The sequence below is a fragment of the Aspergillus luchuensis genome, chromosome 2 (genome assembly GCF_016861625.1).
Source record: "Aspergillus luchuensis IFO 4308 DNA, chromosome 2, nearly complete sequence".
Lineage (NCBI taxonomy): Eukaryota > Fungi > Ascomycota > Eurotiomycetes > Eurotiales > Aspergillaceae > Aspergillus > Aspergillus luchuensis.
The window spans coordinates 3,074,420-3,087,798 of NC_054850.1; the positions used below are offsets into that span (position 1 = coordinate 3,074,420).

General features: G+C 52.0%; 5 protein-coding genes across 5 annotated transcripts; 2 read left to right on the top strand and 3 right to left on the bottom strand.

Annotated features, from left to right (window-relative positions):
• Window positions 1–1,679: 1,679 nt before the first annotated feature.
• Window positions 1,680–3,203, top strand: AKAW2_21011S (uncharacterized protein; the record flags this gene model as incomplete). Its single annotated transcript, XM_041685788.1, has 4 exons — window positions 1,680–1,824; window positions 1,879–2,004; window positions 2,058–2,126; window positions 2,179–3,203. 4 exons carry the CDS (start codon window positions 1,680–1,682, stop codon window positions 3,201–3,203), a joined length of 1,365 nt encoding a protein of 454 aa, XP_041539837.1.
• A 90-nt stretch (window positions 3,204–3,293) lies between these two features.
• AKAW2_21012A (rRNA (cytosine-C5-)-methyltransferase RCM1) lies at window positions 3,294–5,100 on the bottom strand (the record flags this gene model as incomplete). Its single annotated transcript, XM_041685789.1, has 2 exons — window positions 3,294–4,790; window positions 4,900–5,100. 2 exons carry the CDS (start codon window positions 5,098–5,100, stop codon window positions 3,294–3,296), a joined length of 1,698 nt encoding a protein of 565 aa, XP_041539838.1.
• Window positions 5,101–5,554: 454 nt separating this feature from the next.
• AKAW2_21013S (GNAT family N-acetyltransferase) lies at window positions 5,555–6,232 on the top strand (the record flags this gene model as incomplete). The annotated part of the gene is made up of 1 exon (XM_041685790.1): window positions 5,555–6,232. One exon carries the CDS (start codon window positions 5,555–5,557, stop codon window positions 6,230–6,232), a length of 678 nt encoding a protein of 225 aa, XP_041539839.1.
• A 568-nt stretch (window positions 6,233–6,800) lies between these two features.
• Window positions 6,801–7,890, bottom strand: AKAW2_21014A (FYVE zinc finger domain-containing protein; the record flags this gene model as incomplete). Its single annotated transcript, XM_041685792.1, has 2 exons — window positions 6,801–7,226; window positions 7,444–7,890. The coding sequence occupies 2 exons, from the start codon at window positions 7,888–7,890 to the stop codon at window positions 6,801–6,803; spliced, it is 873 nt and encodes a 290-aa protein (XP_041539840.1).
• A 2,724-nt stretch (window positions 7,891–10,614) lies between these two features.
• On the bottom strand, window positions 10,615–10,938 carry AKAW2_21015A (uncharacterized protein; the record flags this gene model as incomplete). The annotated part of the gene is made up of 1 exon (XM_041685793.1): window positions 10,615–10,938. The coding sequence occupies one exon, from the start codon at window positions 10,936–10,938 to the stop codon at window positions 10,615–10,617; it is 324 nt and encodes a 107-aa protein (XP_041539841.1).
• Between the last annotated feature and the right edge of the window lie 2,441 nt (window positions 10,939–13,379).

Consider the following 13,379-nt stretch of genomic DNA (forward strand, 5'->3'; position numbering starts at 1 on the left):
CGGATCGAAGGGATGACCGTGTCAGCCAACGATAGAAGAGTAGTCCATTGTTCCTCTGTGAAGATCTTAGTGGTTGGGACTGGAGGCAAAGGCACGTCCAGAGGAACGTATTGAGAGGCTGGTTCCGCCATGGTGTGCATGTCCACCTGATAGGATAACGATATATGTATAGAAAGTACTCGGTAGTATGTATAAGACAAATGGATGAATTAAGAATGACCAGAAACCATGTTCAAGAGTAACCGGAGTGGAGCAGAGAGATGATGGTCCACGGCTGCTGCTAATGAATTTGGCGCCTTCAAATAGAGCGGAGAAAGACGAGGCGTGAGCAGAGCATCCAACCACCCAAGTGTCGATTACAATCCCAGAGAAGTAATGCTTGCGAGAGTGAGGGGAGGCCAAGTGACTAAAGTCTAGTGGTTGCTGCCACTCGGAAAGGGCGATCGAGGAGAGCTAAATGCTAAATGCGCCAGGCACGCCGGGAACGTTTCTCCCAACTCGGTGAGAACACGGGGGTGGCTCCCCATATTTTTTGGTGATTTTGGCGATGTGACGATCAGCGCACGGCACCCGAGGCACATCAAAAAAAAAAAAGGAGACCTGAACTGGAGAGCAGTGGGGCCATCCGAAAGTCTATATGAGTAGAAACTAGAATCAGGAGCCATCAGATGAATGTTGAAGCTGCTCAGTCCTGCTGGTTGGCTGGTTGGTCGGTTGGCTAATGGGGAAGTTGCGGATCCGCCGAGGGAAAAAGAAAAGCCATTCTTTGGGTGCGGGGGAATGAATGTACTTTAGACACTCACTCACACTCACATTTGCCATGTGAATCTCGCATGCCCATGTCATGTTTATTTGTCCTTAATACTTTGTTCCCTCGACTCAACCAACAGTATCCCTTTCGCTCTAACTGCAATTACTGCAATTGAAGCGTCACCATGTCGTGAGGGAAATTAGTTCATCCATACGATTGATACGGTTCCGATGACATCTCCCGCCGGTACATCCAACGGGTGGCTTGCGAGGACAAGGCGCTGCACTCCATCATGATTGCTCCAGTCTTCCTGCTGCTCTGATACCCGCTGAATCAAACTCCAATATAACCCTGGTCCAACAAAACCTGTCCTCACGGCCAGAAGAACAGAAGCCAAAGTTAACCGCTGTGCGTGACAATCCCATCGCCCGGAATGCGCGCGCCGAACCTCCGAGCGCGTAACTCTGGCTGATTCCGCTGCCAGACATCCCAGGGCTGTTGTTGGATCACGATGTGATTCAACTGGTCTTCTCGCCAGCTCACGGTTGAGATTTTTTTTTGCATATAACTGTCGTCGTTCTCCTCTTGAGCTGGACTGAAATTACCAACTTCCCTTATCCAGAGCTGATCCGAACGGGAGCAGTCGACTGAGTGGACAACGTTTTCAAATTGCGACTTCGTGGTTCTGTTTTCTTATATTTTTACTATACATTCTTGGAGAGGCCAGACCATTGTACCGCACACGTCCCGGGGAAGCTACTTTCATTTCCGACCGTGCATTGTGGAGTGAGGGACCCCTTGCAGGCCCGGTCATACCGCAGTACGTGCCGTGCATTCCATCTTGAGCATCACCACATGCGTGGGCTTGAACACGTCTGATTCAGCTCAACAAGACCATCCACCGCGGAACATCATCTCACACTTCACAATGTCGAGTGACGTTGGCCGACCGACGCTAAGCCAAACTCCCAGTAATGGGGAGCCCAAATGCACCCTTCCTTTGGAGAAGGTGTTCTCCATTCAGATAGGAACTGAGCTCTTTCGTCTCTCGGGAGCTTCAATTGCTTCCGATGGTCAGTCGACCCCGACCAGTCGCCCTCATGCTGTTCCTTGCTAAACTTGTCAAGCTCCGTCATACTTTTCCCGCTTCTTCGAGGAGCAGCTTCGCCTGAACGGAGATATCTCCAACGTCAGGACCCTGTATATCGATCGGGATCCCACCACATTCAAGGAGATTGCCAGGCATCTGCAAGGTAAGTAGCACTTATCGCAGATTGTAGCGTCTCAACTAACTGTCGGCAACCAGGCTACCATATACAGCCTAAAGATGGGCCGCAGTTCGTCAAGTTTTTCGCGGATGCCCAATTCTATAGCCGTATGAGACCCCGTCCTTAACATTTCGAGAAAGCAAGTACTGACACTACCAGTTCCTCGTTTGATCTCCCAACTCTTCGAGTCGGAGATCTTCGTCCGAATTGGCGGTCACAACTTCCAGATTCCTCGCGATATCTTCTCTAGCCCAGGGGATTCGCCGAATTTCTTCACATTGGGATTTGCCGCCTTCTTCGCCTCGCCACTGGAAGTATTTCCCGGGCTGGACCGTCAGGGTCTCCTGCGACCTCCAGCAATCACCCCACCCAGCGTCCCCAGCCGCTCGGGCGAGGTCTTTGCACAGCTCCTCCATCTCCTTCGCGGGTACCCTCTGGATATTCGAAACGAAGCGCATCGTGCAGAGCTCCTGCGGGACTGCCGCTACTTTCATCTGCGCGGTCTAGAGCAACAGCTCATACCGCACCATATCAGCTTCAATCCCATCCGCAAACGGGATGAGATTGTCATTCGACTCGAGGACGTCCGTCGGTCAGGCATCGACGTAGAAGACATCGCTCTTCCTCCCGGTCACACTCAGGCCGACACCATGTCGGCAGCCCTGGTTACTTACTCTCGCCCGTTTGTCGATGATAAGAAGTACGATCTCATCCTCGAGATAGGGGACGAAAGCACCATCCTCGACATCACCAGCAGACGTCCCACCTTTCTGGGCACCACGAAAGCCCGCGTGAGCAGCCTTCTGCAGGTGATAGCGGGGAAGAAGGGCGACCAGAACCGCCCAGCGGGCCAAAAAGAGAGTGCGCCGGAAGACCGTCTATGGGCCTCTCTCTCAATGGATACCGACGTGACCGTCGACGGAGAAAGGGAGTACTTCCCTGACATTCTCCGGGACAGCATGTCCGGCTCGGAGAGTCTGTCAGAGGAGCCGTCGAGGAAGCGCAAGCGCGTTGAAGAGGCGTCCATTAATCGTCCGTGGATTGTCCGCAACGGACAGTGGCGGCTGTGCATGCAACCGAGAGCCAAGGGAGATGGGATGGATATTGTCATGATTGCGGTGAAGTTGGAGGTGTATACGTTGCAGCGGACGCGGAATAAGCAGAGGAAGTTCCTCTCCTCCTGATTTCGTTCTATACCTATCTACACATGACTTTGCTTTATTACTGTACATGTCCCGTTTTACTTTTACTTATTCTATGATAGACCCATGAACTCAATCCGAGAATCCTTCCCACTCGTCTTCCCCTTCTTCATCCTCTTCCCCCTTCTCATCCACCTCATCCTCATTCTGCTCCTTCTTACTCTCCCCAGCTACATCCTCATCCCTCACAAACCCAGCAACAAAGAACCCCCCAGTCCCCTCCTCATCCCCCGGCCAACACCGCAAACACCCCTCCAACTCCTCATCCGACAGCGTCACCTCAACCCCTTCACCAACACCACCACCACCAGCGGTACCCCCTCTCGCCTCCCTAACCCCCCTATGCACCCACTTCCTCATCCCAACAGGCTGCTCATCCCTCCTGAGCACCCTCCATCCACGCGTCTTCGCCACCTCCGAGGCCAAAATCCTCGAAACCACCGCCTCATTCTCCAACAAATGGATCGAGCACGTACTATACGTCACCCTCGTCGCGGCAGGGAAACTCAGCGCGTGCTCTACAATCCGCGTCTGCAGGTTCGATAGCTTGATGAGGCGCTCCTCCGTCATCCCGGTTACCGGAACGTCGTTTTCGTCTGTCGCCGAGGGGGACTCTGTCGTGGTGGTGGTGGGAGATTTCTTTCCTTCGCGGCTGTCGTCCTCGTCGTTGGCGCGACGCTTGCGCTTTTTCCCTGTTGAAGAAGAGGCAGTGGTAGACTCAGGGAGTGTAAGCTTAGGCACGTCGTCGCGGCCGATGATCCCACTTCCGGAGCAGCTGGGATCGAGGAGTAGGCCTGAGACGTTTTCGAAGCGGGGATCAGTTGGATCCAGCGCGAGGAAATCCTGTCCTGGGAGGACGGTCACCATGGTGTCTGCGCCGGCGGTGGAGACCATCTTCTGGAGGGTTTTAGCTCGGATGGGAGATTGGTCCATTGAGAAGATGTGGTAGGTCCCAGTTTCCTTGTTATGTTTATGTTGCTGCTTCGCCAACAACGAGGCCATATGCGTGGTCTTATTCCCCGGCGCAGCACACCCATCCAACAATCCACCACCATCATCCCACCCCTCATCCTCATCTCCAACAAGCAAATACGCAGGAAAGCAACTTGCCTTATCTTGCAAGATGATCTCCCCGTTCTTGTACGCCGGCGACGACGTGAACTCCGCTCCTGGCGCAACGGCAATGAGATCCGGGACATGGGGGTCGAGAACCATTCTCTTCGGGAGGGTTAGCTCCGCTAGTGACGAGACCTGTTCGTAGCCTGCGAACGTGGTGGAGAGCTGTTTCTCCAGCGTCGTGCGGATGTTGTTCACTCGCACCCAGCGCGGGTAGATTGCGGTGGAGATGCCTGCTGCGCCTTGAAGAGCGAGCTTCTCCCTCGCGATGGCATCTTTCAACGCCGGGATCGTGGCGCATCCGCGTCGCACTCGCGCTTTGGTGAATTCTCCGCGGAGACGGGTCTTGTGTCGCTCGATGGTTTGGCGTAGGGGGTGGGTGGATTTGGCGGCGAGGCCAGATTTGGCGAGGAGGAGGTCGTGCACGAGGAGGAGGGAGAGGAGGGGGGTGAGCTGTTATTATTCAGTTGGGCTTGGTTAGTTAGTATTCTCTGGATTGGATTGCTTCGTGGGTGTGTGGAGCGGGTGAGGATGAGTGGTATGTGTGTATGTGTGTATGTACCTTCGGCTCAAGTTTGAGTATCCCCGCTGCTTCTATTACTTCCTTGAGGAGAATATCCCATTTCGAGGCTTCGATGATGAGGGCGTAGATTTGCGCTGGGGCGGACTTGATGTTGCGGGCGTTGTAGATGCGGGATTTGAAGGAGCCGCCGGTGGTGGAGGGGGCCGTGAGGATGGAGACGGCGTCGTAGTAGAGGGACATGGTGGGAGGGAGAGAAGTGGTGGTTATTGCATGGTAGAGTTGTGGATATTGTGAGTTGCGATGCGATGCGATGGAAAAGGAAAACTTGATGTTTGCATTGTTTGGTTGGGTTATCGGAGGAGATAATAACTAAGTAACTGAGATGATGAACTACATTCAGATGAAGTAACCAATTACCAAACAAATAATTATTTTTATATCTATCCTCCTATCTCCATCACTAAGACTATATACCACAAAAGGTAAGTAAGTAATATGGCAAACATACCCAACCCTATCATGTACAACCAAACACGAGGCACATGAATTGTTGGAATAGGCCTTATCTCCGCATCTCCGTCCGATCTATACTTAAACCCGCATATCCCCCATCCCACACAATTCCCTCCACCTACAATCTCACCAACTCCCTCCACACCTCCTTGAAACACCACCCTCACACTCTCCAAACACAATGTCTACAACCACCAAACAACCAACATTCACCACAATCCTCATCCCACCCCCCGGCCCCTCCCCCAATCCACCACTCACCGTCCCCCCACCAACAACCACCCTCACCACCCCCACGGACCCCCTAACCACGGCCCTCCTCATCCGCCGGGACGTCTTCATCCATGAACAGAACTGCACGCCGGACGGTGAAATCGACTCGGACGATCCGCGCAGCTGGCAATGGGTAGTCTACGCACAGCACCAAGACGCTGAAACCACCCCCACGCCCGTGGCCGTTATCCGTCTCGTGCCACCACCCCACGCACCGCACGAGATCCTCACGCACCCTGAAACAGCATCGAGTCTCCCCAAATGGGATCTGAAAAGCGAGCCGTATGTGAAACTGACACGGGTGGCGGTGGTGAAGGAGTGGAGGGGGTATGGGCTGGGACGGGTGTTGGTGGATGAGGCGCTAAAATGGGCGGCGCAGAACCCGGGGGAGATTCAACGGGCGTTTAGGGATGTTGCTGGGGTCGAGGGGGAGTGGAAGGGGTTGGTGTTGGTGCATGCGCAGGTGCAGGTGGAGGGGATGTATAAGAGGTTGGGGTTTGAGACGGATGAGGCGTTGGGGAGGTGGGATGAGGAAGGGATTGAGCATGTGGGGATGTGGAGGAGAGTGTCTGTTGGGTCTTCTTAGATTGGTGGAGTCGTGTGTATATACTATATAGTATATGTATTGAAGGGATGTTAAGAGGATAGATCTACATGTGGGTAATACAGCTACGTGGATAGAGGGTTGGTTGGTTGGTTGTTGAAGAAGTCTATTGCATATCATGATGATGTCAAACTCCACGGCTCATAAAGTAAACTTCACACTGAAGCGAAAAACAAGGAACCAACAAAGAGATCGCCGCGCATAAGCAACCATGACGGGGTATCCTGAGTAGTAAAAGGAGAACAAGATTAAGAAAAGAAGCCCCCCGCATCTCTGTCGACGATCTGTCGCAGCTCACAAATAGAAAGATCAAACGCCCGTAAAGCCCATTAGCCATTAATCCGCAATTCACCCGAGCAAACTCCAAGCAATGACCGAAACCGTTGAGAAGACAAACCCAGACGGTGTAAAACAGAAGCGAAAAGCGACAGAAAGTATGTTCTAAAACAGGTATGTATGAAGTGAAGTTGCTTCCCAATGTCATAGTGTCAATGGACATTGGTGGTATGGACATGTTGTGTTGTTCATCAGCCGTAGTTGTCGTAATATATTAAAAAGTGCTCCAGTTCCAGCCACGAGGGACGCTGGCAGCGATCTCGGTGCTCTGGGCCAACACTCCGGTCAGGGCGGGCTTCGCATTCTCGTCCGGCGAGATATCCGAGCGGTCGGAGGCGGTATTGTATTCTTCATTGTCACTGTCGGAGGCTCTGCTTTGAGCATCGAGCAGGCTCTGGATCTTGCTCAGACGCTCCGTGCGAGATTCCTCCCAGCGCTGGTAGGCGCTCCAGCAGAGGTCGCATGCACGGGAGGGAACTCCATCGGGGTGGAAGCGAGCATTCTGATCGAGCGGGACGACATGAGGAGTGTGGGAAGAGCAGAAGACATGGCCGCAATGGCGACAGTGGTGGCGGCGAAGGAAGAGACCGAAAGAGGAGCGGCAGGTGGGAGAGTCGCAGTTGGGGGAAGCAGAGTCCGCCTGTTGGGGAGGTTTGGTTAGCACAAGTTCATTTTTGCTTCTTTGCAAGGGGATCTTGTTGCAAGGCTGCCTGGATGTCGTCATGGCGATCACGCGATATCGCGCAACGCAATTATGGCGCGACCCGGAGCTTGGCTTGCGCCATGACAACACTATATAGTAGACGCGTCCACCCAGGGGCAAAGGGCAAAGGGACTGTAGAAGTGGTTTCACTTACTTTCCAATGATCACGAGTGGGAAGACCAGTGACCTCACCCAGGTGCTCATTCTTCATCCATTCATCCTCTGCCAGCTTGCTGACAGCAGGACCGCTGTTGTAGCTCTCCATGGTCGAACGACGAGTAACAGGTGCACCAACTTCGCCCTCGTTCAGGCTGTCGAGAGAAGCGTGAGAACCGTGAACGCTGCGGGGAGGAGTCGGGGGAGAAGAGGCCTTCTGGGGACGCTCAGTCGGGCGCAAGGCAGCAGGAACGTAGAGAGGGCCCTTGAGGGGACGAAGTTGCTTCGACTGAAGCGGCAAGTGCTGATAGCGAGGAGAGGTAGGAGAGTTATTTGCGGGAGAGGTCTCGGCCGAGTTGACAGGAGAGGGATGGCCGTAGACGGAGATTTGCTTGCCAGTAAAAGCAGGGGCAGTAGTAGTCGCAGTCACAACGTGGGTAGCCATTTGAGATGATATCAGGTGTTGAATTATTGAGAAAGAGTTTGGGTAGAAGGTGTGGAGGATATGTTGGTTATCAAGTGTTGGTAGAGTGGAGAGTAGTTGAGAGGATGGAAGTCAAAAGTGGAAGATAAGGTGACAGTAGACCAAGTACTAATAGCAGCGGATGTTGAGGGAATTATGAATTATCGCTTTCAGTAAGGTGTCGAGTGAATCGATGGGTTATGATGCCAACAGTAACCAGAGAGGATTAGATCAGTTAATGGCCATTGACAGAGTAGCTGGACGGAACCAGAAGCGCATCGCAGTGGCAAGCGGGAGAGTGGTGGGATAAAGTTCGCGATGACGCTGGGATCTGGAGATAGGCGATATAGAGAGGATCGATCCAGGGAATCGGGTTGCAGCACAAGCAAACCGCGTGGGGGGGATGTTCAAGTAAGTGATTTAATAGTGAGATGATAAATAAGTTAAGTAGTGGGTGGGTGGTACTCGAAACGAATCGGGACGAGTGAAGGGGAAGGGGGAGAAGCAGGTGATAATGGTGGGCGATGAAGGGCTACTAATAAGAGAGCGAGACTCTACTCCTACAGGCACTCCCAGCAGGAATGGATGAATTATTAAGTGGCATCCGCCGGACGGGGATGGGGGGTGGGTGGAAAATGGGAAATGGGCAATAGGGAATGGGCGATTTTTTTGCCATGCATTGTGGAGATGCGCTAGTGGATGGAGACCCCGATGATAATAATAATTATCATTATCCTTGAACACGCTAAATTAACCCGACGAGCAGCGCAGTCTCGTCTGCTTGGACTCGATAGGTAGTTCCGACGGCGGCTTAGGTTGAGGCTAGAAAGTCCCGAAGAAAGGCAGGGAGTGGAGCCGTTGGAGGATCGGAGGCGACCTTACACTCCCAGAAAGTTACGCTTGATCGTGACGATGACTGACTGAAGTTACTTTCCCTACCCTACACTGTAAGTAAGTAACAAAGGGGAAAATATTATTACTTTACTTTTACTGGATGTATCTCCTACGACTTGAATGTTACTTTACTTTTTGGGATCTTATTTGCTTCTTCGGATAATATTCTCCTCTCTTCCTCACCCCTTTCGCCCTGCAAGATGTCATAAGAATGTGATCGTGACCTACTGATAGTTCATCTTATTCATGTTTCTTTCCTTTTCCCATACTCATTTCTTACTCGACTAACCATTGTTTTTCCCCTGACGAATCCGTAGCCGAGGACTGGAGGGAAAATCCAGGAGATTTGTTTGGAACTGGACGGACTCCCCGATCGTCCGGCGTTACCAATCCGTAACAGCAGATCGGACGGATTCAGGTTAGACTAACCCCAAACCAGCACGGCATTTTACCGAGGCCGCCCTGAGAAAGAGCAGATAATCTCCAAAGCCGGGATTTAGACGAATATCGGATACTACGCCGGAGTGTTACTCTGCTGGGTGTTTCCGATTGTCTTAATAGTTGGTATTATTATGATGGGGGATAATGATGACGAGAGATGCAATCTACTCGCTACCCTGTACACCGGCAATTCCTCCGTGATAGTCATATGAAAATGAAAATAAAGGTAATACATCCAATCTATCTACTTCTGCCCGGTTCTTGGCAGATTCATGACATTTGTACCGGGTGGGTGGGATGGACAAATGCGGTGTTACTACCTGCTGCCCGTCCACAGTAATATCCAGCCTGGAGGATGGCTGCATCGCCAACCAGTCACTACCACTCGATATCCATTCATTCCTTCCCCCCCTTCCGCCGAAAGTCATGATGACAACAACCATGGATACTCTCCCCCCTGCTCTCTCTTGACCGCCTCTTGCTTCCCACCCGCACCGGGCATTCCTTCGATCGAGGATCTTCCGTATCTTTTCCCCTCCATACCGCTCATCGATGATTCATTCATCCCCGCGGTATGCACAGGGCGGCCCAGAGTCAACCTTGTATCATCCTTTTCCAACTCTCGACCCTGAGGCAATCAAGTATGCATCCCGGTCTAGTGGCAACAAGACTTGGAACACGGTATCATCATCGAAAATGGATTAATGCCCGCATCTGATAACTTTCCCTTTTGAGCCATCTCCATTGTTCTTCCCCCCACTACTCCTCACGATGTACACATCTGTCCCCATTATTCTCCCCTTCTCCAAACCCACCAACTGCCAATATCACTCACTCTGCTGTAAGCACGGGAGTCTACCGGGCAAGGTACCACAATTAATCATGAATGAGGGTCCGCTTCTCCATTAAAAAAAGCGGACACCTAACGCGGACTCCAACCGCCATCGGATAGACTACTTTGTAATAGTGGCAGCAGCTGAAAGAGAGACAGACACAGACAGAGAGACAGAGACACGCTTCTGAGCGACGGCTACAGACCACGGAACGCTCGACCGGTGAATCTCCCATCAAATCAAAATAGGGTGGCTTCTCATTGGCAAGCGGACTCCACCCGAGGTAAGACCCACTGGCCGCCTTGACCGCGATGACTTGCTCTCTTAGGAAGAGTTCACGAGACCACTGCTACTACTACTGTGTACATGGGTGTTCCCTTCCCAAAGCCTCGGAAGTACTAGGAATGGTCTATCCTATTCCCAATGATCACGGGAAGGAGAGTCAGTGTGCAGTTACTACTTACTACACTACTACTACTATTTACATATCCACACATACATCCACTGTTATCCTCATCCCCTTGCAAGCAAGACTCCATCAAGTCCAACGTCTTTCTGGCGGTGACAGACCGACCGTTGTGTCCGACTGCTCTCCCGTGCCAATCAATCCGATCGGATAAGAAACAGGGTGGTGAAGGGGAGATGAGATGGAACGGAAAGCATGGACTGGGTTTGGGTTGGATTGGATGGATGGCTGCTCAGAATGGGGCCTTTGCACCGGTGGGAGTGGAAACCAATTAGCTGGAGAACCGCTTTTCCCAAAGTCGGTGGATCCCTTGAACCTCGCCTCCGGATTGGAGTCCTCCTGCAGCTCGTTATCGCTGTACTGTGATTGGCTGAAATGGACTTGCCACGTTGCCATTGGTCAGTGCCCCTCCAGGCCAGCACGGACAGTCCCCGAACCAGTCGCCTCTCCAGGGCGTCTCTCCTACTGTGCACTATAACTTTCATGCCTTGGTGTCTTTGTCGGGCAAACTGCCTCGAGCAGATTATGTAACAGATACAACAAACCGCGTCGCGTGTAGACACCTTCGGTACCGCTTCGGGTTAGCGCTTCCCGTGCATTTCGGCCGTTGAGCCTTTGACTTGCCGCTGTCGACTTTCTTCGGCTTCCCCTTGCGCCCGTGGTGGATGCCGCCTGACTATTGAAGCCGTGATGATTGGACTGGCTTCGTGGATTTGGGCCTGTCAAATTATTCACGGCGGCACACGACCGAGGCAAGTCAGTATTTTGATTGCTTGCCCCGGTGTGCGACTTGGTGCTATACCCAGCTGAAACCCGCCTCGAATATTCTAGTCGGCCTTAGCCTAGCAGCCGCTACGGTGAGTCTAAATCGGCAGAGGATCCCACTACTGACAGGCCGCCTGCTGGTTGGTGCAGACGTGCAGCTCAGGATGTAAGACATCCGCGGACTTACATGCACCGTACAGCCTGGCCGTGAACTATCCTCAAGGCACATCCCTGCCGCTGCAGCTCTAGACCGGGTGCGAGGCGGTGGCAGGATGTACCTAGTACCTGACTACCCAGGATTCCTCCCTGGCTCCAAAGTGGCATCCAGGAATACTAGCTGCTTCATTTGTCCAGCTTAGGAAATGACGACGATGGCTTTGTTTTCGAGCAGGGATTCAAGCAAGTTAGGAACTATAACCGCTGTTCGTTATATGGAAGCGCCTGGAAAATGCGCTTGCGTCTCAATTTCGAGGCGATTCGATACGATCGTGAAGCAGGCCGCTTAAGCGCTTCGCCGGATCGACCGCTAAGTAGACATCAAACACGGATGTAACCCAGAGCAGGCTCCTGCGTTAGGAACTGATAACTGAGGCGACTCCGTGTTTAAGCGCCAAGCTAAGCATCAAGAACAGTCGATCCATCAGATTAGGAGACCGATGGGATTGATCACCCTTTCCCAGCAACCAGGTACATCCCTCCATCATGAGATGAACCCATACGTACCCCTTATCGAGCTTCCATACGAACAGAGCAAAACAAAAACAACGCTCTTCAGACGGTTGGGAACTGCCAACCAATCATAGTCACCCTATCAATAATAACGCGGGAACCATACTGTATACGAGTCCCTTTCCCCCATCCTCAACCACACGAGGAGGAGACGTGGTTAATTCTCGGCATCTCCAAACCCTACCATATCCGCGTAGCCCGACACCCTCCCCAACCCCGAACCACGGTTCAGCGCAGAGCCGGACTGACAGCTCAACGTCGATCCCACCCGAACAGGCAATCTCATCGAACACTCGTCGAAGCCTCCGTGCCCGAGAATTGCCCCTCACCGAGGAATTGCCTGCTCGGCCGCCCCTCGAAGGCAAAAATTCGGGGCGATGAACAACGATGATCCGAAGATCACTGGCGGTGGATGTCTGGGCCAGGGCCAACCGTACACATGATACGATCAGTGATCAGTAAAGAGTGGATGTGCATACGTGCCACAACTCACTGCCACTAGACTAAATTTACTCGACACAGCCGAGCCGACCAGACCAGCCTAAGATAAGCCCAGTCCTCTGTAGAGTGTAGATAGGCAGTGCCGGGGCAGCGAACCAATGTTTGCGATGGAGACTTGAGACCGCGTAGTCTAGTTCAGTTGTTGGGTTGACTCCGCACCACTCGTGGATGTTTGTTTGTTGTTTACAACCTTAAAATAGAGTCGAGTATACGTATGTCGCTTGGCTGTTGTTTCTTCTAACGGTGAAACAGCATCTTCGTTAATTCGTCTTGAGGATACGCATGCCAAATAAAATGATAATCTCTTTTTGTTTTTAGGTGTTCTTTGTGTGACCATTACCAGGAGATTTTAGTCCGCTGCAGAACTGCAGCCCAATTATTGGGTCGCTGCTTCATCCGATGCATCCGGATCCTGATCGGGTTAGATCGGTTGGCTCCCATCGTCCTTTCACATTGGAGTGGGATTAACGTTCACCTTGCTTGTTTGGGCGTTGTATGGCATACACTCTAATTTCAATTTATTCTCCATTTGATTGCATAGTAACCCATATCAACCAAGCAGGGGACTTTGCACTTGTGCATATATATGCACTGGCATTATTAACGGTGCGGAGCACAAATATATACAGTTAAGATTGAGCCGTTACCCCTCCAACATTGAACTTGGACATGAACTGGTAGCAAAACGATTAGGTCTCGTCCAAGTACTACTGGATATTATTAAAGAGATGATGGTTATTCAATCCTAAAATAAACACAAGCAGTACTATGACTAGTAGCAGTCGCACTCTAGCCCCCCCAAGTTAATTAAACCTACATGATTGTACACAATTCAAACCTAC